Source organism: Zeus faber (genome assembly GCF_960531495.2).
Source record: "Zeus faber genome assembly, chromosome: 15".
Classification (NCBI taxonomy): domain Eukaryota; kingdom Metazoa; phylum Chordata; class Actinopteri; order Zeiformes; family Zeidae; genus Zeus; species Zeus faber.
The window spans coordinates 11,661,161-11,683,660 of NC_137194.1; the positions used below are offsets into that span (position 1 = coordinate 11,661,161).

The 22,500-nt window shown below is 45.1% G+C and overlaps 2 protein-coding genes across 5 annotated transcripts; one reads left to right on the top strand and one right to left on the bottom strand.

The window, feature by feature from the left end:
* Positions 1-318: 318 nt before the first annotated feature.
* Positions 319-9,195, top strand: c1ql4a (complement component 1, q subcomponent-like 4). Its single transcript, XM_080015894.1, has 3 exons — positions 319-479; positions 649-1,312; positions 7,949-9,195. The coding sequence occupies exons 2-3, from the start codon at positions 776-778 to the stop codon at positions 8,126-8,128; spliced, it is 717 nt and encodes a 238-aa protein (XP_079872020.1). The 5' UTR covers positions 319-479; positions 649-775; the 3' UTR covers positions 8,129-9,195.
* Positions 9,196-11,254: 2,059 nt separating this feature from the next.
* LOC307241428 (myosin light polypeptide 6) lies at positions 11,255-22,497 on the bottom strand. Of its 4 annotated transcripts, XM_080015513.1 has the most exons (7): positions 20,695-20,758; positions 20,278-20,305; positions 14,676-14,819; positions 14,354-14,527; positions 14,085-14,162; positions 13,295-13,329; positions 11,255-11,855 (listed from the first exon to the last, which is right to left on the bottom strand). In XM_080015513.1, exons 1-6 carry the CDS (start codon positions 20,695-20,697, stop codon positions 13,301-13,303), a joined length of 456 nt encoding a protein of 151 aa, XP_079871639.1. In that variant the 5' UTR covers positions 20,698-20,758; the 3' UTR covers positions 11,255-11,855; positions 13,295-13,300. The 4 variants fall into 4 exon arrangements, with proteins under 4 accessions (XP_079871639.1, XP_079871637.1, XP_079871636.1 ...); XM_080015511.1 differs by lacking the exons at positions 13,295-13,329; positions 20,278-20,305; positions 20,695-20,758 and adding exons at positions 20,025-20,052; positions 22,320-22,497; XM_080015510.1 differs by lacking the exons at positions 13,295-13,329; positions 20,695-20,758 and adding an exon at positions 22,320-22,497.
* Positions 22,498-22,500: the final 3 nt, after the last annotated feature.

Consider the following 22,500-nt stretch of genomic DNA (forward strand, 5'->3'; position numbering starts at 1 on the left):
CTTTGAGCCATGGCGTTCGGCAGACCTGTACATGAAGTGAATCTCAGCGCTTAGCAGGGAGTCCTTGAGAACCGCAGTTAATCCCTTAAAGAAACTGAATTATCCTTCATTTACCAAAGCAAACACTGCCCCCACCCGCCCCGCCCCTCCCAATGAGCTGAATCTGGCACCTGCCATCATCGCTGTATACTTTTAATAAGCCTTGTTTCCAAAACAACCCTCATGCTGCCAGTAATGGGCTCTGTTTGATGGTGGAAAATGAAAGCGAACTGAAGGGTAAAATAAAGGTGATGCAGGCTTGATAGGGTAAATGATGTTTTGCGTGGTTTGTCTTCCCGAATTCGAGACAGATCTTTGTTCAGTTTGCCTGCTACGTTGAGGTGTGTGGAGATCTCAGCGTTTCGCACCTGGTTCCTGATCCCCCGGACACCTTCCATCGCCGTCCTTCTTCCCTCCATCTCACTATTGTCTCGCCTTCCGTAAGCTCTCCTCTCGGCCGCGTTCTATCCCCTTCTTTGGTCTTATTTTGTGGCTTTTCACACCTCAATCCTTATTGCTCTTATTTATTCTGACGGAGGCCCGGTGATACACCGTTTCCCCCCTCCCTCCATTGCTCCCTACACCCCTGCCCATCTTCCCATTCCATAGTGTTTCTCTGAGAGGCTCCATCCTGGCTGGCACTATTTCAGCCAAGGGGGAGGAGGACTTCCTGACGCTGGCTGCCTCCCGACTCAGCCGCAGGAAACGCGTCATCGGAGCGGCGGTGGGCGTGGCCATGGTTCTGGTGCTGCTGGTGGCCATCCCCCTGCTGGTCCACACCACCAAAGGGGGCAGCGCAGGAAGCGCGGGGAGCCACTATGAAAGGCTTGACAGCTGCAGGATGGTGTGTGGCCCCTACACTACCTCTCAAACTGGCCAGGAGCTGACGGCCGTGTCACCGCCACCCCAGGATTACTCCGGGCGAAAGACCAAGTCCGGGCTCCGGGGGCCGCCGGGGATCCCCGGGCCACCCGGAGCGCGCGGTGAGCCGGGCAAACCAGGGCCGCAGGGGCCCCAGGGTCCGGGTCCCGGTGGCTATGTTCCATCCCTGTACACACCCAAGATCGCCTTCTATGCAGGGCTACGCAAGCAGCACGAGGGCAGCGAGGTGCTGAAGTTTGATGACGTAGTGACCAACGTTGGTAACTACTATGAGCCCACCACCGGCAAGTTCACCTGCCCGCTGCCCGGCATCTACTACTTCACCTACCACGTCCTGATGAGGGGCGGAGACGGCACCAGCATGTGGGCTGACCTCAGGAAGAACGGACAGGTAAACATCGTGCATGGGAGGCTTTATGACTGTGTGCCTGTGAAAGAGCGTTGGAGAAATGTGTGGATATGCACACGCACACACAAAGGTGCAACAGATTCAGCGTTGACCATCCCAGCTTATTATTGACTCACATTCACCCTTTTTTTTTCCAATGCAGAGACCTTCAAATTCACAGAACATCCCACTTAGCGGGCGTCAACATGGACGCCAAAGAATGCAAAAGCAATTGTCCTCCTCATTAAGGAAAAGTCATATTTTACACTTTAAAACCACAGCTGCAAATATTTGCATTTCCCTACGTAGAGTAGTTAAATGACAAGTGGCAGGATTTCCACGGCTGCCAAAGGAACGATCTAATTAGTAAGTATCATACACAGAGCTTGATTATCGCCTAAACAGAAGTGCAAAAGAGCACGGGAGGAATGTCTGTCAGTGCACGGGCTAGTCAGTTTACACCTCAGCTAAATAAATAATGAATGTAAAATTGACAGTCCACTCATCCACTCTCATTCCCCAGACACTAATTAAAGACAGAGGGGCTGGTGGGGAAAGGGGGAAAACGAGAGGTGGGCTAAATCAGATTTCAGAGGAGGACTCAGGAAACATTTTCCGAGTCACTTTCCGAATCCATTCATCAAGGACTTCAGACGATAATACGTTCCCATCCTCAGAGATCTGGACCCAAACATGCATAAATACAGAGAACTTGGCCCAAAAAAAAAAAAAAAAAAAAAAAAGCCAAAGCTAAGCCGGTATAGGCTTTTATTCATTTCTGATTATACATTCAATCAAGTATGTTTTAGCGTGGCTCACATAGATTATCAAATTTTCCCATTGGCATTAATTAAATACTCTAAATCGGATTACGTGTAAAATCATAGATGTGTGTAGGTTTGCTGAAAGCCGCCTCTGAAACGTCCCATATTGTCATTTGAGCCTCATAAATCATTCATAAATCTTAGATTACTCAGATTAGACGCCGTGCCCTCCTGTTCTGCGCCCCTTGTCTGCTTGTCCGTCCATTAATTGCCTTTTTTACGCGGCTCAATTATTAAAACAAATTTGGGTCCATCTGATGCCCTTCAGCTGGTCCCCTTAAACAGATTATCAGAATGGGGATAACCTTAAAGCATTCTGCTCATGAAAAGCTGGAAGTAGTAAAATTTGGTGAAAATGAAATGCAACGGAGAGCTTGATCATGTCGAGTGTTATGTTGGAGCCCTGAGGCGGGCGGGCGCTCCGCCTCGGGCCGTGTGAGTGTCAGTCCGTGTCTGTTTACTAAGTGGGCACCCCGGCTGACAGGTTGTCTTCCTGACTGCACAATCAAATGCCGTGTTTTTCCATCGCTGAAGGAGCCGGGCCTTCGTCGGACGTACCGTCTGCACATTAATACGATTTTTCTTTTTTTTTTTTCTGAAAGCAAAAGGTGTTACGAGTTAGGAAAGCGGCGGTTTGTCGGCCCTCGCGCGCACGAGAGCCCTTCGGAGCCGAGCGTTTGGGAGGCTCCAAGTCAGAGGGAACGGGAACAGGGCGGGGATGAAGGGCGCGCGGGTGGAGTCGTGACACAGAGAGAGACATGCTGAAATGCGGTGAGAGGAGGGACAAAAACGGCCGACTAGTACGCTGACGGAGATCAGGGGGAGCGGGAGAGGAAGATAGATGACCTCGCATGAGGTGTGGAGACGGCGGGACAGCGGGCGAGGCCTCAGGGAGCCTCGGCGCCAAGGCCGGGACGAGCTCCGAGCTCCGGGGCGGCGATCGAGGAGGCCAAACGCGACGAGAGGGAATGGGCGTAGATGCCGCGCTCACGCCGGTGCCCGTTAGAGACGGGGGTGTGGAAATCAGCATGGTAATCAGCTCTGGAGGCCCCCCCGCGGGATCCCTCCGGCGGAGGGGGGGGGTAGTTGTTTCCTGTGTTCCTCCACCTGTATCTCTCACGAGGACTTCATAAAGTGACACGGTGTGTTTGCCGGCGTTGCCGCTGGGGGTTCTGCATGGTTGATGTGCAGTCGGAGCTAACACGGAGGCTGACAGCTGATGTGATGCGGGCGTCGCTTGATGGGGCGTCTCGGGGCCCTCAGAGGGCTCCCGCAGATCCATTACCCAAACCTTTCCACTTACACCTGTATCCTGTATCCAGCACGCGGAAATCACTGAGGGATGGCAGAGATTCAACGTTTGGGGGGAGCGGAGGGGAGGGGGCGGTGACATCTTAGTTGCTTCTGGATTGTATTTATTTATTTTAAAGCGGCATTTGACGATTCACTATGTTTTGCAGTGTGACCCTGTGTCCCCGCCCTTCACGTCCCTTCTTTAATAAATCACACGTGGCGTTCCACAGTAATTGCACAGTATTGAAAATAAATGACAGGCATTTATTACCTCGGCATGAGGATATCACCATAATCGTGACGGCTTAATCAGAGAAGATGGCGTTTCCTTAAAAAGAGCTTTGTGACACTGCGTGATTTAAGGCTATTTTCGACATATAACTCAAATCACAAATTTGCGTCTGTGCCGCCTGTTGCTTCAAGCGCCTCGGTGAATGTATATTCTGCTTAATCGCTCTAATCCCAATTCATCAGGAGAGATATATGAGGCATGTGCTACTTTATATTCCACCTTGCTTGCAAATGTTATTAACTTAGTGCACGTCTCTCCTAATGTTGGCGTTCTTTAGAAGATGTCTTTGGGGTCACGGGTTAGTGGGGTGGGGGATATATGACCATAAATATTTTCATAGTGGAATATCTGCCCTCATTAATATGTCTTGGCCTGTTCATCTATATACCTATATACCTGGTACACTGTAGACGCATTCATTTTTGGAAATCCTTTAAGGACACTGTGGAATAATACAAACGGTATTACTTTAGCTCCCATTTAATCTCTTCCTTGGTTTTTCACCTGTCCTCGGCTCTTTTTATAGATCAGTGAAAGGTCGAGCTCTTTCACACAGTTGTGTTAAAATGTCATCGCTTGCAGTAATGACCAGGACCTGTATTAACTTTGTCGATGCAGAGACATAGATACGTAAGAGTTGAAATATAATTAGCTTGTGGAACAAAAGAGCAGGTGAGTTCCTTTGGAATAATTTGTTCTACAGAGGCAATTTAAGGACTGTGAAATTGTTGGGGTTTTTTTTTTTCTCCACATAAGAAATGGAGATATATGACGGCGTTTGAATCCCGCTCTGATGAAGGACACATATTTTAAACATCTTTTCTACTCATTCCGTGACAGCTGAAGCCATTTACGCACTGTCGGCCACCGGCTGTACCACAGAATGCCAATAGCAATTGGAGGGTAACTTCTACCCCAGTAGCTTGTCTTGGTGTAATCCCCAGTCCCCCAGAGGGGAAAGAAAACCTATTCAATAAATATTCTATTTCCTCCTGCTCCCCACCACCTCCCCCTGGCCTGCCTGCCATGTGAAGGGGTCCCTTAGGTAAGTTTAACAGCTACTTTTCTATTGTCTCCGCTCTAAGAGGTCAGTATATCACAGCGAATGAATCCTGTCAGTTTTATTACCAGTGAAGCACGGCACCACGGATAAAAACAAGACTTCATATACCCTCGCATCTCCCTGGTCTCACAAAATAGCCTCGCTTGATCAGTCTGTTATTCTGGACCCCGCCCCGCCCCCTTCCCTGCCTAAACCTTCTGGCCCTTTTTTTTCTGTTTTGTTTTTCAACGCCTCTCCTCTCCTCTTTGTCTATCCTTATCTGTCTTGCGCTCTGCACCTCTGCTCCGATAGAAGATGACACCGCAGCTGCTTGCCCCCCAACCCTCCAGCTCGCCTGTAGCCCTCTATCCTCCGAGGCGTGTTTACCGGAGGCCCTGTAATGAAAGGGCCGGGCAGAGACAGGGACGGCCCCGGGCAGGCCCCCGGGAAGGCCCCCCACCTCATGGCTCACGGCCTCTCTAGCCCTGGGATCAGCTCGGCATGGATCCCTCCGTGTCCTTCAGCCGTGTCCGTCTCCACACCCTAATCCGACCGCTGCTTCATGCCTCTCTGTCAGCCATCTGCATTAATGGATGACTTATATTTCCCCCCGTTCGCATGCAGGATTTTTTTTTACATTGCCTGTTCATAGAACACCGTAGATGGGCGGGGATGATTTCTACACCGAGTCGGTTGAATATTCATTGAGTTTTTATATATATTTTTTATCAGAAATCGACAGCGCTCTAATGCATTAAGCCCAAGGAATCAAAGTTGGCCTGAGGGAAAACCGAGCTCCCTCTGTTACATAGTTTCTGCCAAAATAATGAGCAGGATGACATATGCACGGTGTCAATAGAAAGTCACAACAACAGCATCAGTGTCAGTAGCAGCACTGGATGCAAATGTGATATTGGCTGTCACTACACATGTCAAGTAGCAGAACAATATAACCTTTATAAATGACAGTGGAATTGTGGTATTTGAGAAAGGGTCATAAGTTGGATGTCGGATGTATAATGTCCATTCAACAATTTTTATTCCATTATATTGTATTTTTATTATTTTATTCACACATACCCACACATATATTTATGTGTGGGTATGTGTAACTTACACCAATAATGATAATTTGCAATGGACACAATTTACGTGTATTGGGGTAAATTATGTTTAATTATAATGCACATAGAATAAACAAATAAATAAATAAAATAGAGTATACATTTATAAATGGCAATGAAATTGTGGTATTTGAGAAAGGGCAATGGGTTGAATGTTGGCTATATTATGTATACTAAACAGTTTTTATTTGAGTATATTGTATGAAATTTGTTATATGCGTAAGCCCAATAAGGGTATGTTGTGTTTATTGAAAATTAGCATTATAATTGGGATCTTGAAATAACTTCATAATATATGAAAATATCTCAATAGTTTATTTTTTACGTTCTCCAAAGAAAACCTGAACAGTTATCAATAAACGAGATGGATCAAAATGATTTTATTACGGCTGTATGGATACTGTTTTCATCTCATGGGAGGAATTCATTTAATTGAAAAAAAACAAACAAACGTATTTACTTAACATACGGAGCGGCCAGAATGGGAGTTGTAATGAAATAGTCACGCTTCGGTGGTGTGACTGTCGCTGTGGTCAGTGGCACTGTCTGCGAGCAGGGCTGTGAAACCCCCAGGAGATAGAGCGCTCTGCTCCCTTAATCAATCTGGTTTAGAGTGGACAGGGACACGCTTAACCGCTGGCCACCGGCACGCTCTATGTTGGATGCAGCATCCGTGACCTGCATCTAATTTGGACAGACCTACACATACTGACCAGGCGATTGAAAAAAAGAAAAAAAACACACACACACACGCACGCACGCGCCCGCGCACACACGTGCACACACACACACACACACACACACACACACACACCTGCAGGGCTGATAGACGGAGCACAATGTGGAGACCCTGCAGCAAAATGGAAACATACGGGGATAAAGGAGGAGAAAGGACACGCGCGTATATCGTATATCTAAAAAAAATACAGAGAATTAGATGGCGTTGGGGTGCGATTGACTGTTTTTAAATTGGGGTGGGTTCGCTAGGGGAATGAGGACCTGAGAGTGATGCGAGTGACATGATAGAAGTTGAGTTGCAAATCATATTCCGTGGCTGTCACGGAGATGTGCAGAGCTCGTCTGGGCCCTGACAGAGATTGAGCGCTCGCGGTGCGGCCGGACGGTGAGACGGACACAATGCACTGATGGCTGACATGTGTCTGATAATTGTACTCAGCATCCCGGAATTATTGATACATCTTTCCCAAGGAAGGGCCTTTAAATGAAGACCCTTGAGCAAATAGACACTTTTACATTCGTTTCAGGAAATGGAATCTTATTAAACCTAAACATGAAGAGGCATGTACACACATTTTAAAAAGTGAAGACTCCGTTTGGGCTTCTTTTCAGTTTTTATGAGCACGAAATGATGCAGCAATGGGAGGTGGGCCCGTTACTTGAAAGGTTTTTTAGTTACTCTTGGAACTCAATTTCGACATATGTGTTTAAATGTCTTGATGAGTAAACCCAATTAAATGTGCAAGCAAACAAGTAAAGATCCACTGCTGCCGGGTCAATATGATCAAACCCTCCAACAGCATGCAAATGTAAAAGTGTCTGAGCGGGGCTCACCAACTCGATATTATGCATATTGAGCCGGCTTAGGATCATAAGCAACAGGTCAATATCTGCAGCAGAGTGTTGCTGTTTGGAGCAGCACAACCTATGGTCCCCAGTGCGTGCGCCTATCTCCACAACCCAATCAGTCCTCCATCTTCAAATCCTTAGCTCGGGGCCCCGACCGCAGCGGAGGTTTTGACTTGATCAATAAAAAAGACAGAACGCTCGCATTTTCAATCCAGCCCCGGGGGTCAGAGGTCAATGACCAATCCCTTTGTTTGAGCATCATGTAGACCTCATCAGGGGGGTGACGCCAGTACATGGACATCGCCAATCGAAGGATGATGACGGCTGATGGTAATCACGAGCACGGACTATGCGTTGCCCATCTGTGGCTCCATCCGTATTTTAACCGTCTGTGTGCCATGTGTTTGTTTGTGTGTATGTACGTGCGTGTGTTTGTGTGTGTGTGTGTGTGTGTGTGTGTATCCTCGTGCACGACAGGTAAGAGCCAGCGCGATCGCTCAAGACGCCGATCAGAATTACGACTACGCCTCCAACAGCGTCATCCTGCACCTGGACGTGGGCGACGAGGTGTGTGTGCAGCTGGACGGGGGGAAGGTCCACGGAGGAAACACCAACAAGTACAGCACCTTCTCCGGCTTCCTCATCTACCCCGACTGAACTCTATCGGACCGATTCGGACAGAGTGGATTGGGGGGGACACATGCGCGCGCATGCGCGCGCACACACACACACACACAGATGCATCCACATTCACACATACGCGCACAAACACACATTTGGATTGAGAGTTAACAGACTATTAGTAACAGACTACCACAGTGTGTGTAGATTGGGTGGAAATATTTGCCATTGTTGGAATTTGGTGGAATTGTGTGATTATGAGCCAATCTTCATGAACAAGTGCATTTATTGACCTATATGTATATATATGTATGCATATATGCATATGTATAAACAAGAACATGTACATCATAGGTGCATATTACAATTTTTGCACGTTGTGGCTCTACCATACTCGAAGGTTGTGTTCCATTAATAACTGACTGTGTAACTTAAACCGTCAGCCTGTTTGTCCTTTGATCAAAACATGGTGTTGGGGTCGACATCCATCAAGATTACCGAGCTGCGGGAAAAAGAGAGAAAAAAAACAACCCTTCTGTAATCCAACCTTTACCTCCATTCGCCCACAGTGCTTCAGCTGTTTGTGTCCCAGACCCTCTTCTCACCCGAACGCTCTGTTTCTATTTCGCAAAACCCCGCTCCGACTCGGGCTCCCTACCGCTTTGAACTGGAATAACTTGGCTGAAATAAATAAAATCCCTGCTGTGAATTATTGTGCGACAGGATGATGTTGATCAAAATAAGGACATCTGAACAAATACGGATGACTTTGCTTTCCCATTTGACACGGCCAAACAAAAAGGAGACACGGGATAGAAGAGCACACGGCACAACACAGGACAAATGCAACACTTAGTTCTCATTGCCAAGGGATTATGACTCCTTTTGTTTGTTTGTTTTGTGTTTGTGTGTGTGTGTGTGTGTGTGCGTGTGCGGGAGTTGAAACAGATACAGTGCAAAATTATTAGCAGGTTAAATGTCCACGGAGCAATTTTATCTGCATTTAATGTTGTGCAATATGCCAGAGAACTTACCATCACTGCCACGGCTATTTAATACATTTGTTCACAATGGCCCCTTTCAAAGTAGCACCTTTATTTCTATATCCACATATAAACACTGTATTATCGAGATGGAATATCAACTATGCTACAATTGCTATTAAAATATCTATATCCACACTGTTTCAGCTTTTGTTACCAGGGGGTCGAGGTCCGGGACCAATTAAAATATAAAAGGCTGAATTCCCGCACATTTGTTGAGTTGTGTTCAGAGTGACAGAGTGGGTTCTGCCGAAGCAGACACCTGAGCGGAGGATTCAGGATCGAAGGCGAGGATCGAAAACGACAATGTCCAGTCGCAACCAGATGCCGCTCCGCTATGGATCTTCAGTATAGGCCTGAAGACACTCGGAAGCGAATATGAGTTTATTGATCGGTTCAAATAATACACCTAAGCTCTACAAGACAGTCGCCAAATATACAAAATGTATTTTATGATTGAGCATGATTCCATTTTAGCCTATCGATACCGATATAGAAATCGAGAAAAATACTTGCTCTGCACATTTTAATGGTCAAGCTTTTTGGGTTAATATCCACATGTACAGCTTTATGAAAACCAGGTAAAATGACTTAAAAAAAATAATAACGAAGGAATTAAGAAATACATTTCACTTGTTATATGTCACAATCCCTGTTTTATGCAAATGAAGGGCTGGTCTCCTTCATTGTTTAGCAAGTCAACAAAGAAAGGTTATTTGAATCCCAGATCTATTGCCTTAGTCATTTGATTTGCTTTCAATTAGAGTTTAAACTATGTGCCCAGCCTTTTGTTTTGTGATGCTGTATCAATTGTGCAACAGTGCAAACAAGAAAAACGTAAGAAAATTAATAAGCAATGTTCAACCTAAAAAAAAGAAAAACGACCATTTCAACAACGCAGCAACGCTTCTATAACGTCATGTGTTTATTTTTCCATGTCTAGACACAGATCCACCGAATGATTTTAGAGAGAAATGCAGTCTACGTTTCCCATCCCTCGGACGCCGAGCTCCAGATATCAGCTCCACGTGAGGGAGAGCAGGTTTTAAATGCTGCACCTGGACCAGCAGCATCCAGGAGCAGCAATGTGTGGAGCGCTGAGACTTAATGACATTCTGGACGCAAAGGCTGCGGTGAATCTGTTGCTTGTGGGGGTGATGGTGGGGGTTGGGCAAGCAGCGTCGAGGCCTGGACCCAGCCTCCTATCCGCCCGCCTCCACCCTCCCACCCCCGGTTCTCACTCTCTCTCTCTCCTGGCACATTTCAGTTGAAAGTTAATTGGACGGGGAGAGGTCTGAGGCAGGCTGCACTGAGGCCCATTAGTGATTCCCCTGTCGAATGCAGAGCCACGAGGATCACAGACTCACAAATAGGAGGATTAAAATAATCAATAGACTTGACTTCCATTGAAAACACATACACACACGCTCACACAAACACACACACACACACACACATATTCAGAGTAATTAGTGGACAACCTATTCAGTGGTGGACTATGATACCCTCCTGAACCTTACTTCACACGTCAGCACCACACTCAAATAGCTGTGGCGCCTAATGAGGGGAAATAGTTGTCTGCTTGTGAGAATGAAGGAAAAGGTCACAGAGCCACCAAACAACATTCTACTGGTCGTATCCTAGCACGGATGTCACCAAATCACTTCAATCACAATTTCCATCAGCCACCGAATTAAAGGCAAACACTGTTTTATGGTGTCACGGCAAGATAAAGAGGGAAGGAGAACTTACATTCAAATCATCCATTACTCTACATGGTCAAAAAAAACCATTTATTATACATTATCGTTATGTTAGGTCACATAAGTAATATTAACTTTCCAAAACGTATTGCCCAGTCTTGTAGCTATGCATTCCGCAGGTCAGGAACCCAACGCCAGGGGCTGATTAACATGAACACAATCTGTGAACATGTTCCGTATCGGTGAAGACTGTGTGTCAGGAGCGACAGTGCCCTCTACGGTCACTGAAGAGCCAGTGCAAAAATGAAAATCCTCCAAATACTTTACAAAAAGGTAAAAGGGTAAGGGGTCAGGGTAAAAACATTTGTCCATTCCATCAAATTTTGATTTCTGTGAGAGTAATCACGCACTGAAGATTCAGAAGAAAAATGTTTATTTAACATGAACAAAAAGGCAAACTAAAACTACGTAACCATTGGAAAGGTGCGTTTTTTTCCCCTCGACCTAGTGATTGTACGGCTTTTTGACATTCGTTTACTGCATAGCTCTGACAATAGGATGGAACATAAATTTCGGCAAAGCAAGACTTAGTTTGCAGACAACTATACATACGCATGTCTATACCAACAGATAAACTATCGATAAGTCAATCATCATCCAAACAGTAATAATCTACAGTGCTGCCTCTCATAATGTTATTAACGTCTATTAAAAAAAAATTATAATCCTAATTACATGCAAGTTGGTCACTTTCGTAAATGGGCCAGGCATTATTTGTGGACTTAATTGGGGAATGTAAAGGCACTTCTTAAAATAAAATATGTGAGCATAATGTAGGAGAGCGGATAATATAATAACTGCTGTGGAAGCCGACTTTAAAAATGACGTAATATGGGTGTAAAAAAAAAAATTCAAAAAAAAAGTGGAGGGAAAAAAACAAAACAAACAAACCAAAAAAAAAAAAAAAAAAGAGGAACCCTCTTCATCTTCACCCGTTCATGACCATCCTGACCAGCTCTGTGAAGAGAGAGAAAGAGAAACATTAGATTCAGCGTCCGCCGCCGGAGACCTCCCCCCAACTACAGCATCTGGAGCCGAGCCCAAACCCTGCTCTGGTTTTCGGGCGTCCTAGTGGAAGATGCCGCATTTGGAAGCAGGTCGCCCATCTCCCTGCCAGGTCAGTAGAAGAAGAAAGGGGTGAGAGAGACGGAGGTGAGGTCACCATCTCTACTGCCTACTCAGCCAAAGCACATGGCCACGTCTAGGATACGAGAAGAATCTGTTAGAGAAGCCCCTCGTTTACTTTCCTCTACAGAGTAGCGGAGAGGCGGGAGATGATGGACAGAGCTGTGGTTGAGATTAGAGAGCGCCCGGCTACGGTCGGTCAGCTTCCATCAGGGCGGAGTACAGGGAGTGGAAGTAACCAGCAACAAAAAAAAACAACAAAAAAATAAATGGAAAAAAGTTCACTGCAATTCTCTGGTTCGTAGGAGGGACGGGTCCGCTTTCCTAAAGCCGGTGGATCTCCTGCAAACATCTGTTCACTCCCACAGCTTATGTGGAAATGATGCACACCACCATTTAAATAGCGGCTTGAATAGAGGACGGTGGTGGGAGGTATGCGAGAACATGCACGGAAATTCTTGGCAAATTCTATTCATGGTCAAATTGTCACGACGAAAAGAATCTGACCGGACGACAGGGTTGTAATTTCCCCACCTCTCCTCCGCCGCTCTTATTTTGTCACATATGTAACTTTGTTTAAAGGAAAACTTTATTTTCCCCGATTTATTCCCCCCGGCCAGTCATTGGGAGCTAAGGCAAGTGAATCGTTTAAATTCAGAATAGCTTTGGAAACGTGGTTGCCTCGTCGCAGGGCGGTCGGCTGCAGGTATTTGCTCGATGCTGGATCAATTTAAGAGATTCTGACGCTAATCACTCCGGTTTTCTCCCAACGACGGAAAAATAAGGCTCGGGTTAAAATAAACACCCCAGTTGTCTTTTAAAAGTGGGCAAACTCCCAAAAGACCCTAATGACCTTTGCAACCGGCAACAACAACTCGACTTCTCCCCCTGAGCCCAGAGTGAAACCAGACACGTCGCTGCATCTACCATTTTCTCCTGCAAACAGAGGAAATGCCCGGACGCATGCAGAGAAACACCGCAGCCAGGGGCCAAGGCAGAGGGCTGCAGGAGGCAGAGACAGAACAGAAGGAGGAAAAAGGCCTCAGCACTACGAACGAGGAAGAACAACCAGGTTTTCCCCACAGCGACGAGTTGAGTCTACCCCCCCCTCCAAATCGAATTGTTCTTATTTCACTCTCGGGAGCAAAATAGCAAAACTACAGCTCATCTGTGTTCGGCAGGCCTGGTTAAAGCAGACTACGGTTAATGGGAGTAAAGTAAAGCAGGAAAGCCTAGAGGCGCAGTCTCCTGGTATACCCAACGCCCGTTACCAGCGCTCAGCCAGACATGATGTGGCGGACAAAGGCTGTAGAGGAAGAACAGTTACACAGGATCAGTGGTGCATCACGTACAGTTTACTGTACGGTTAGTCATTCCTTAGGACGCAGTGGTCTTTGATCCACCAAACGTGCTACATCTCCTGCAAAGTCTCACAAAATATAGGCTTCGTTTAGCTGCGTCACTGCAGGGAGTCGCTGTCAATCTACCAATATTGGTTCCGTTGACTGCATTCAGAGAGCCAGAGACTATCTGCTTACTTACGAGGACTTCAACTAACCAACTCGTCATTTCACATTTGATTAATTTGCTGATTACTTGTACTTTAATCTATAATATTGAGAAAAAAAAATTGGTAATAAAGTACAAAATGATGGTGCTTAATCTGAACCCAGACAGGCATCTTGAAATCTATTTGCATTTGTTTTTTTTGTTTTTTTAAATTTAGTCTTACCAAGTAGTCAAAAATATATACAATATATTAAATTGAGCAAAGATTTTAAAATATGTTTTTTTCATGATTTTTAACTGACTATTCCAGTGCTAACTTGTAATGCAATTAATTTGAATCAAATATTTGTTTCACCCTGTTCCAAACTAACAGCAATATTTGCTCATTTCAGACAGCCACACGTTATGTCGGCCATCAAAAAGAATCACATGCAGTGTCATGCGGGACCAAGGTTGCATAACCACGCGGGCGACAGCATTGTTATGTACAAAGCGCCTAATTAGCTGCCATCATCGCACACCCCACCACCTCCATTGTTCTCTGTCGCTCACCTTCATAATTGATGCAGCCATTAGCGTCTTCGTGTCCGGCCAGCAGCGTCTCCACTTCCTCCTCTGTCATCTTCTCCCCTGGGAACAGGAGACCACGCAAGTTTAGATTCAGTGGGGAAGTTTAGTCTTTCCAACACGATCATATATTGTTGTGCAAGCAAATATTGATGCACTTGAGAATCACAATTATTTTGTTTGGAAAACAAAAAAGTATATTTTCTCAACGTGAGTGACTTCCATTAAGAGTCTGAAAGAGTTGAACAACTTGCCTAGCGTTGTGAGGACGTGACGCAACTCTGCCCCCATTACGGTGCCGTTGCCCTCCTTATCAAAGACACGCAGTCCCTCCACAAAATCCTCAAAGGAGCCCTGGTCCTTATTCTTAGCAATGGCCTGGAGCATCGGCAAGAACTGCTCAAAGTCTAGCATCTTGTAGTTCATCTCTGCAACGTAACAACAGTATCAGTGAAATTCAGGCGTTTTCCTTTAGGGAAAAAAAAAAACATGCACTGGACAGGATTTGGAAACAAAGCCAAAGGATTAACAAGATTAACATATAGTCCCAATGGGGTGAGCGTTTATTCCTCTCACCCTCGGACTTGGGATTTCCTAGGACCTTGAGCACCTCTGCGTTAACAGGGTTCTGTCCCAGCGCCCGCATGACGTCCCCACACTGGCTGTAGCTGATCTTGCCATCGCCCGTCCTGTCAAACAGCAGGAAGGCCTCCTTAAACTCTGCGGGGGATAGACACATAATGCGGTCAAGAAGTAAGACAAAAGAGATGAGCCAATCGAGGGATGCTTTTAAACGGGGTGATAAATGTTAACGGGATACCCAAAAAAGACATAGAGGACAAACAATTTAGAGGATGGAAAAAGGGGAGTAATGCAGCTTGCTCATTTCTGTGGAGGTCTAAACATTCAGTGTGACCCAGAATGCCTCTAATATTCCACCCTAATTATAGGATACTATATTGTTCTAAATATGCCAATATGACCCCTAAAGAGGTAAAATGAGCTGGCAAGGGGACGCAGCATTGAAATGCCAGGCCCGGTCAGGTTCCATGGTCCGATGTATCCAAGATAATTAGTCTGTTGTATAGAGTCTGTTGTTTTGAAGGTTAAGTGACGTCATACACCTGAGAAGAATGACACTGTGTAGGCTGACGCAGGGAACTTAATCCACAAGACTCTTAGGAAAATAAATTATGCTAAATTAGGACTGCAGTTTGTAGGCCTTCACACTGCTTAAAATGGATCAAAACATTTAAAGGCCAAGGCTTAAAACAACAGCAAAACCATAGCTTAGGTAAGGCATTATGACACCATGACATTAAGTAACTACAGCTTAATAATTCTATTTACTTGACATTTTTAATTATTGATGCTTTATTTTTTAGAATCTACTGTAGCTAAACTTAATCTGAGCTTTTGGCTTTGAATGTGACAAAGCTTCTGTCACTCAACACATATGTGAAACTTTCTATACTTAAGGCTAGTTTTCTTGTGAATGGGTAGCCATATCTAACGGCCATGTAAATATCCCATAAAACACAACATTTGAATATCATAAAGAACTAGATAGATAGATATACAAATGATCTGAATGATCTGAAAGGTACACCTTTTGCTACAAGCTCAAATTCTCAATTTATATCATCATAACCAGGCTTACCCTAAACCTATAGTGTAAAACTCCTGCACCTTAAAAAGAAGAGCTATTTACATAGTAAAAAAAATAGGTAAAATGGTAAAAAATGGGTAGAGATTCAGGGTAGAAATTGAGTAAGGTTCATTAGTCTCAACCCAACTGATGGAAATTCACCCAACTTATTTGCAACATTTCTAACATTGGTTTATAATTCACCTTAAATTTGACCAGAATTAAAACATGATTGTATTGTAAGATGATTTTACAAAATCTCGCTGTCTGCTTGAAGGATTATGATTAGGCAATTATATAATAATTGTGACAGCTCTAACTTCGTTATCTACTTAATGTTAGTTCAATTATTTATTCTATAATACTCAAAGTCAGGGATATCCTGAAATGCCTCGGGAGTGAATCAGGTTTAATTGAAGAGCATAATCATCAAGCCATGCATTTCACATTAAGATAGCAATAACCAACAACACAACACAAGCTGCTTTGATGTAGGTTTGAAGGTTGGTGCAACTGCTCATCTGCCTGCCTGGCTGTGCAGATATACACCTACAGCCACAACATTAAAACCACCTGCCTAATATTGTGTAGCTCCCCCTGGTGCCGCCAAAACAGCGCTGACTCGTCAAGGCATGGACTCCACAAGACCTCTGAAGGTGTCCTGTGGTATCCGGCACCAAGACGTTAGCAGCAGATCCTTTAAGTCCTGTAAGTTGTGAGGTGGGGCCCCCATGGATCAGGCTTGTTGTTCCAGCACATCCCACAGATGCTCCATCGGATTGAGATCTGGGGAATTTGGAGGTCAAGTCAACACCTTGAACTCTTTGTCATGTTCCTCAATCCATTCCTGAACAATGTCTGCAGGTATGCATTTGCTGCTGAAAGAGAACACTGCCATCAGGGAATACCGTTGCCATGAAGTGGTGAACTTGGTCTGCAACAATGTTTAGGTAGGTGGTACGTGTCAGAGTAACATCCACCTGAATGCCAGGACCCAAGGTTTCCCAGCAGCACATTGCCCAGAGCATCACACTACCTCTGCAGGCTAGCATTCTTACGATACTGTAGTAGATCCTGGTGCCATCTCTTCCCCAGTTAAATGAGGCACATGCACCCGGCCATCCACATTATGTAAAAGAACCTATCATACATCAGACCAGGCTATCTTCTTCCATTGCTCCATGGTCCAATTCTGACGCTCACATGCCCATTGTAGGCACTTTTGGCAGTGGACAGGGGTCACTATGGGCACTGTCAGGTCTGCAGCTACCCAGCCGCATAGGCAGCAAGCTGTGATGCACTGTGTGTTCTGACACCTTTCTATCATAACCAGCATTAACTTTATCATCAATTTGTGCAACCTTAGCTTTTCTGTGGGATCGGACCTGACAAGCTAGACTTTGCTCCCCACGCACATCAATGAGCCTGTGGGCGCCCATAACCCGGTGGCCGGTTCACCGGTTGTCATTCCTTGGATCACTTTTGGTAGGTACTAACCACTGCATGCTGGGAACACCCCACAAGACCTGCCATTTTGGAGATGCTCTGACCCAGTCGTCTAGCCATCACAATTTGGCCCTCGTCGTCGTCGCTCAGATCCTTACGCTTGCCCATTTTTCCTGCTGCCAACACATCAACTTCAAGAACTGACTGTTCACTTGCTGCCTAATATATCCCACCCCTTGACAGGTGCCATTGGAACGAGATGATCAATGTTATTCACTTCACATGTCAGTGGTTTTATTGTTGTGGCTGATTGGTGATGTGATCACTCACTTTATTAGGGGCACTATACTAATACTGGGTAGGGCCTCCCTTTGCTCTTGTGACGGTAGTAGCCATTAGAAGCCGGCTCAAAGTGTGCCAAGAAAAAAATCCCCACCCCATAACACCACCACAATTAGAATGGACTGTTGACACAAGGCAGGTTGGGTCCATGGATTCATGCTGTTGCGCCAAATTCTGATCCTACCATCTGTGTGCCTCAGCAGAAATCGAGATTCATCAGACCAGGCTACGTTTTTCCAGTCTTCAACTGTCTGTCTGTGCCCATTGCAGCCTCAGCTTTCTGTTCTTGGCTGACAGAAGTGGAACCCGACGTGGTCTTCTGCTGTTGTAGCCCATCCGCCTCAAGGTTCCACGTGTTGTGCATTCTGAGATGTTTTTCTGCTCACCACAATTGTACAGAGTGGTTATCTGAGTTACCATAGCCTGTCAGCTCAAACCAGTCTGGCCATTCTGCCTTGACCGGTCTCATCAAGAAGGCGTTTCCGTCTGCAGAACTACCGCTTTCTGGATGTTTTGTTTTTCGCACCATTCTGATTAAACTCTAGAGACTGTTGTGCGTGAAAATCCCAGTAGATCAGCAGTTACTGAAATACTCAAACCAGCCCGTCTGGCACCAACAATCATGCCATGGTCGAAAACACTGTGCCCCCCCCCCCCCCCCATTCTGATTGTCGATGTGAACAGTAACTGAAGCTGATGACCTGTATCTGCATGATTTTATGCATTGCGCTGCTGCCACACGATTGGCTTAGTTAATTGCTTGAATAAGTAGGTGTACAGGTGTTCCTAATAAAGTTCTCAGTGAGTGTATATATTCAACATGGACTAAGTATCTTAATGACTTGTATATTAGAAAAAAAAAAATACATTGAGCCTCTAGTTTTAAGACTTTCCTTAAAAAATAAGCAAATTTTTGGGATGCACCAGAACTTCTACGTTATAGGACTTTTATAACTTAATACATTGAAGGAGGTCTCATTTGATATCCATACATTTAGTTAACCCCTGTTCAATATATATGTTTGATCAAATAGTGACCGGGGCCTTTATTTACCTCAAATGCAGATGGTACCAGGCCCTTATTGGAAGCAGGCCTACATTGGAGGCAGACTTTTATATCTAATTCCTTTGGTTCAATAAGTATATTTAATAATATTTTAGTATGAATTTGAAAATCAAACTGCCGTCTGGATGCCATGCCACGCAAACACATGTATGGGGAGAAAAGAGAGCTAGTAGCTAGGCTAATTTGTGGTAGTAGCCGACGGGGGAATTACAGTTTTCTGCTAGGCAGCGATAGGAAATAAAGTTAATTAAATACACCTACAATAAAAACACAATGTTTTCATTTGCTTTGTTTGGAAGCAGAGGACCGCACCGGAAAAACGCAGCAGCTCTGATGAGTTTTCCCCCCGGTCTTTATTTAAGGCAGGCTTGTATTTGTTCGGGTAGCCCACAAACCCCAATTTAGAGGCCCAGTTTTCATTTGACTCCCAGTTCATATTTGAGGAAATACTATATATAATTTATAAATAAAATGTGTGTTTTTATTAAAGATGTAGCTTTCTTTTTGTTGTTCATGTTCGAGTTAGTATCTCTTGGTTAAGGTGTTGCTGACCGAGGTATTCCGAAAACAAATAAGTCACGTTATCTCAAATCTCACTGTATGAAAACAATTTGGGGATTACACAACAGCTTCTCCTTTTTCCTCCAGGGCATGCCTGTTTTAAGTGCTTTGGGAGGGGCTACCCCCCCCCAAAAAAAGCTTGGGCAGTGTTGTGGAACTCTTCCTGTTCTCAGGAATGCGCCTCTTCCCTTCTGGCCTGTGAGCACTTTTCCCAGCACCATATTTGGTATTGTAGGGAGTGTAGTGGAGGCAAGGAGGAGGCGACTGATCGAGCTGTGGCCTATTATGTCAATGGTGATTAAACAGACAGAACGAAAATCATCTGCCACTGTGCTCAACACCAAAAATGGGCAGGCTTGTGGAGATGACCAGCTACATAGATAATAGGAAAAGTTTATGGCAAACCGATGCGTCAGGAATGCATGGATTCTAGTGTTGAAGAGGTTTACACTACGGCTTATGTCCAAAGCGACTTACAATAAGCAGACAACTGTATATCACAATGACAACAGGCTAAACCTACTCCAGAAATATGTAGGCATTAGATTAAGGGTTAGATTAAGAGTACGAGAGGTTTTTTTTTGTTAATTATTATTAGTAAAGGGGGCATAGAGATCATTATGGTTTAGGCTTCAATCTTAAGGCTTTGGAAATACCGGCCTAGTATGGGCAAATTAAGTCAAATTCGTGACTGACCAGTACAACAGAACAGCACAGTGCATAACGTATTACGGATCACAACGTGAGAGATCCACTATGACGGTTTTTCAGGCACTTTTCAACACCACTAAACAACTGTTGCAATTAGTTTAATGCGTAAACATGCAGATCACACCCTAGTGATTCCTCATCACCAACTCACCATGAATCTGATCCAGGTTAAACTCAATCTGAAAGGAATGAGCCGTTTTCAAGAGGGAAGTGTGGAAAGAGAACGAAGGGGGGGGAAAGAAGACAGCGTTAACCTTAGCGTAACTCGTATCTCTTTTACGGGTGACAGGCGGGGCACAGAGCAGTTGATGGGAGAAATAGAAAGAGTGGGTATGGTGGCAAAACGGGTGAGGCGCGGATGAGACGAGCTGCAGAAAGCCACAACACAAGCTTGAGAGACTCACCCAGGATCTGATCTTCAGAGAAGTCCGACTGTTCGGAGAGAAATGAGGCGAATGAGGTGAAAATGACGACCTTACACAGGGCAATGGTGTTTTCCTAATCGTGCACACATTTACGTTACCACACACACCTCGACGGGTGAAGTAACTACACAGTAATTCAACTCGCTAACGTGGTAGTACAGAAAAGTTAAGTGGCTAGCCGATCGATGCTAACGCCGCTAGCTTCAAGTTATACTTCCGCTAGCCACACCGCTGGCTCCAAAAAACGCCGCAACGTCCTACTCGGAAACATTGCACGGCGCCAAAAAAAAAAAACCAACAAAAAAAAACAAGAAACCCGTCTTAAAATGACAACACGTAGAGGTACGGAACCGGTGTCGAGTCAACCGTGTCGAGAGGCTGTGTGGAAGAACCCACCATGGCTGCGTCCGCGCTCTCCGTCCGGGCTGTTCGTACCACAGTGTCAGAATGAGGAAGGCAAGAGGGAGGCAGCGCTGCCCCGCCTTTACCGAGCCCCGCTCAGGAAACGTGCTCGGCGCCCTGCGGTACACGCCCTACATGAACTAAGCAAGGCAACACAAGTGATATATATATATTGGAAAAAAAAAAATGTTAAAGGAAGAAAAAAAATAATAATCCAGTCATTTTTTTGGTCTATAATAAATCAATAAATGTACTAATTTACTGTTTATTATGCATATTTCTCTTTGATTTTCTCCCCTTTCTGTTTCCTTTTTACGTCGCTTGTCTGTGACGCGAAGCTGTGACTTCATTATATAACAGTACAATCACACTAAGAATAACGGCAATGGCAATAACAGTGCTCATCTGAAGGAGACGAGCACTGTTATTCACTTTACCTTTCCGTGGTTTTAATGTTGTGGCTGATCGGTGTGTGTGCGTGTGTGTGTGTGTATATATATATATATATATATATATTTTTTTTTTTTAACTTTTGTCTTGTTAGTCTCCATCACTGATTGTAAGTCTTGTCAAAAACAATGGACCTCTGTGTGCCTGACATTATGTTTGTGCCTGCTATATCATTATATTGATTGATAAAAAAAAAAAATTGGGTGTTTGGCAAAGACAACGGATGTTAAAGTGGTAATCCGCGGGGATGTATTGTAAAAATATATATACTTGATATTTATCCCATATTATTTTGGCTGGAACTTTATAAGAAACAGCCATTCAGTGTTAGCGCTGAATGGAAATGTATATGCACCTCTTAATGCTGTTTCCATTGTTGGTGGCGGGGTCCGCCATTCCAGGAATGAATGCACTGATCTGGCACAAGTGTTCTGGGACTTGTAGCGGAATCCACCCGACATTATGGATCGCTATTCAGCTAAACTTTTTGGAGATGATAAATTGAGCTCCATATCAAATAGTATCAACGTTTGACTTTGTGTATTTTAAATTGTGTCCTTGAAACAGGCCAGCAGTGCCACACGGTCATAGGCAATGATCAATTATTTAGGCCTGAGGCTGGCGGGCTATTTTACCTGACCCACTTTCCAACGAAGGAATTAGTCCGTACGCCTACACGGAATGCAGCACACACACAAGATGAGCGTAGCGTGTGTGGTGATGGCAGCAAAGCCAAAGCGTAGCACCCCGAAACCGTGTGCCAAGCCTCATGTGGGTCAGCCGTAGTACATAACTTGTGAAGGAGCCAAGGTTAAAGCTATTGATTTTCTGAAATCTCAGAGACTCAGAATAGAACATGAATGCGGAGCAGCGTTCCCCAAGGAGGCCACCTACTGACGGGCAGCCTCACTCTCGTCGGTGTTCCTCGTATTCGCCTCGCCTGATTTGTTTCCATCACAGACTGTTACCATTTGACCACGCTCTGGATCCACGGAAAGTTATTCTCTTGGATGCAACCTTTGAGGTGTTTCTTCCAAAAGCCCTCACCGCTTTAATTTCCTTACCACCTCAATAACCCCATTAAACGTTCCCTTGTTTGCACCTATTCACGAAGGGCCCACATCGGCTTGGTCACAAAGTTGCCGTGGTGCGACAGTCATTCCACTCACCTCCAGGGTACTGGGGTCAAAGGGCGTGTCCGAGGGACGCAGCATCCTGGGCCTCTGTTCCGGAGCTGGCCTCGGCGCTGCAGGGGTTGCAGGGAGGCAGGGGAACGGGGGCCCGAGTCTTGGCTGAGCCACTGGTGCGGGAGACTTCTTTAAAGAAGGCTCTCTTTTAGGGGCCATTCCA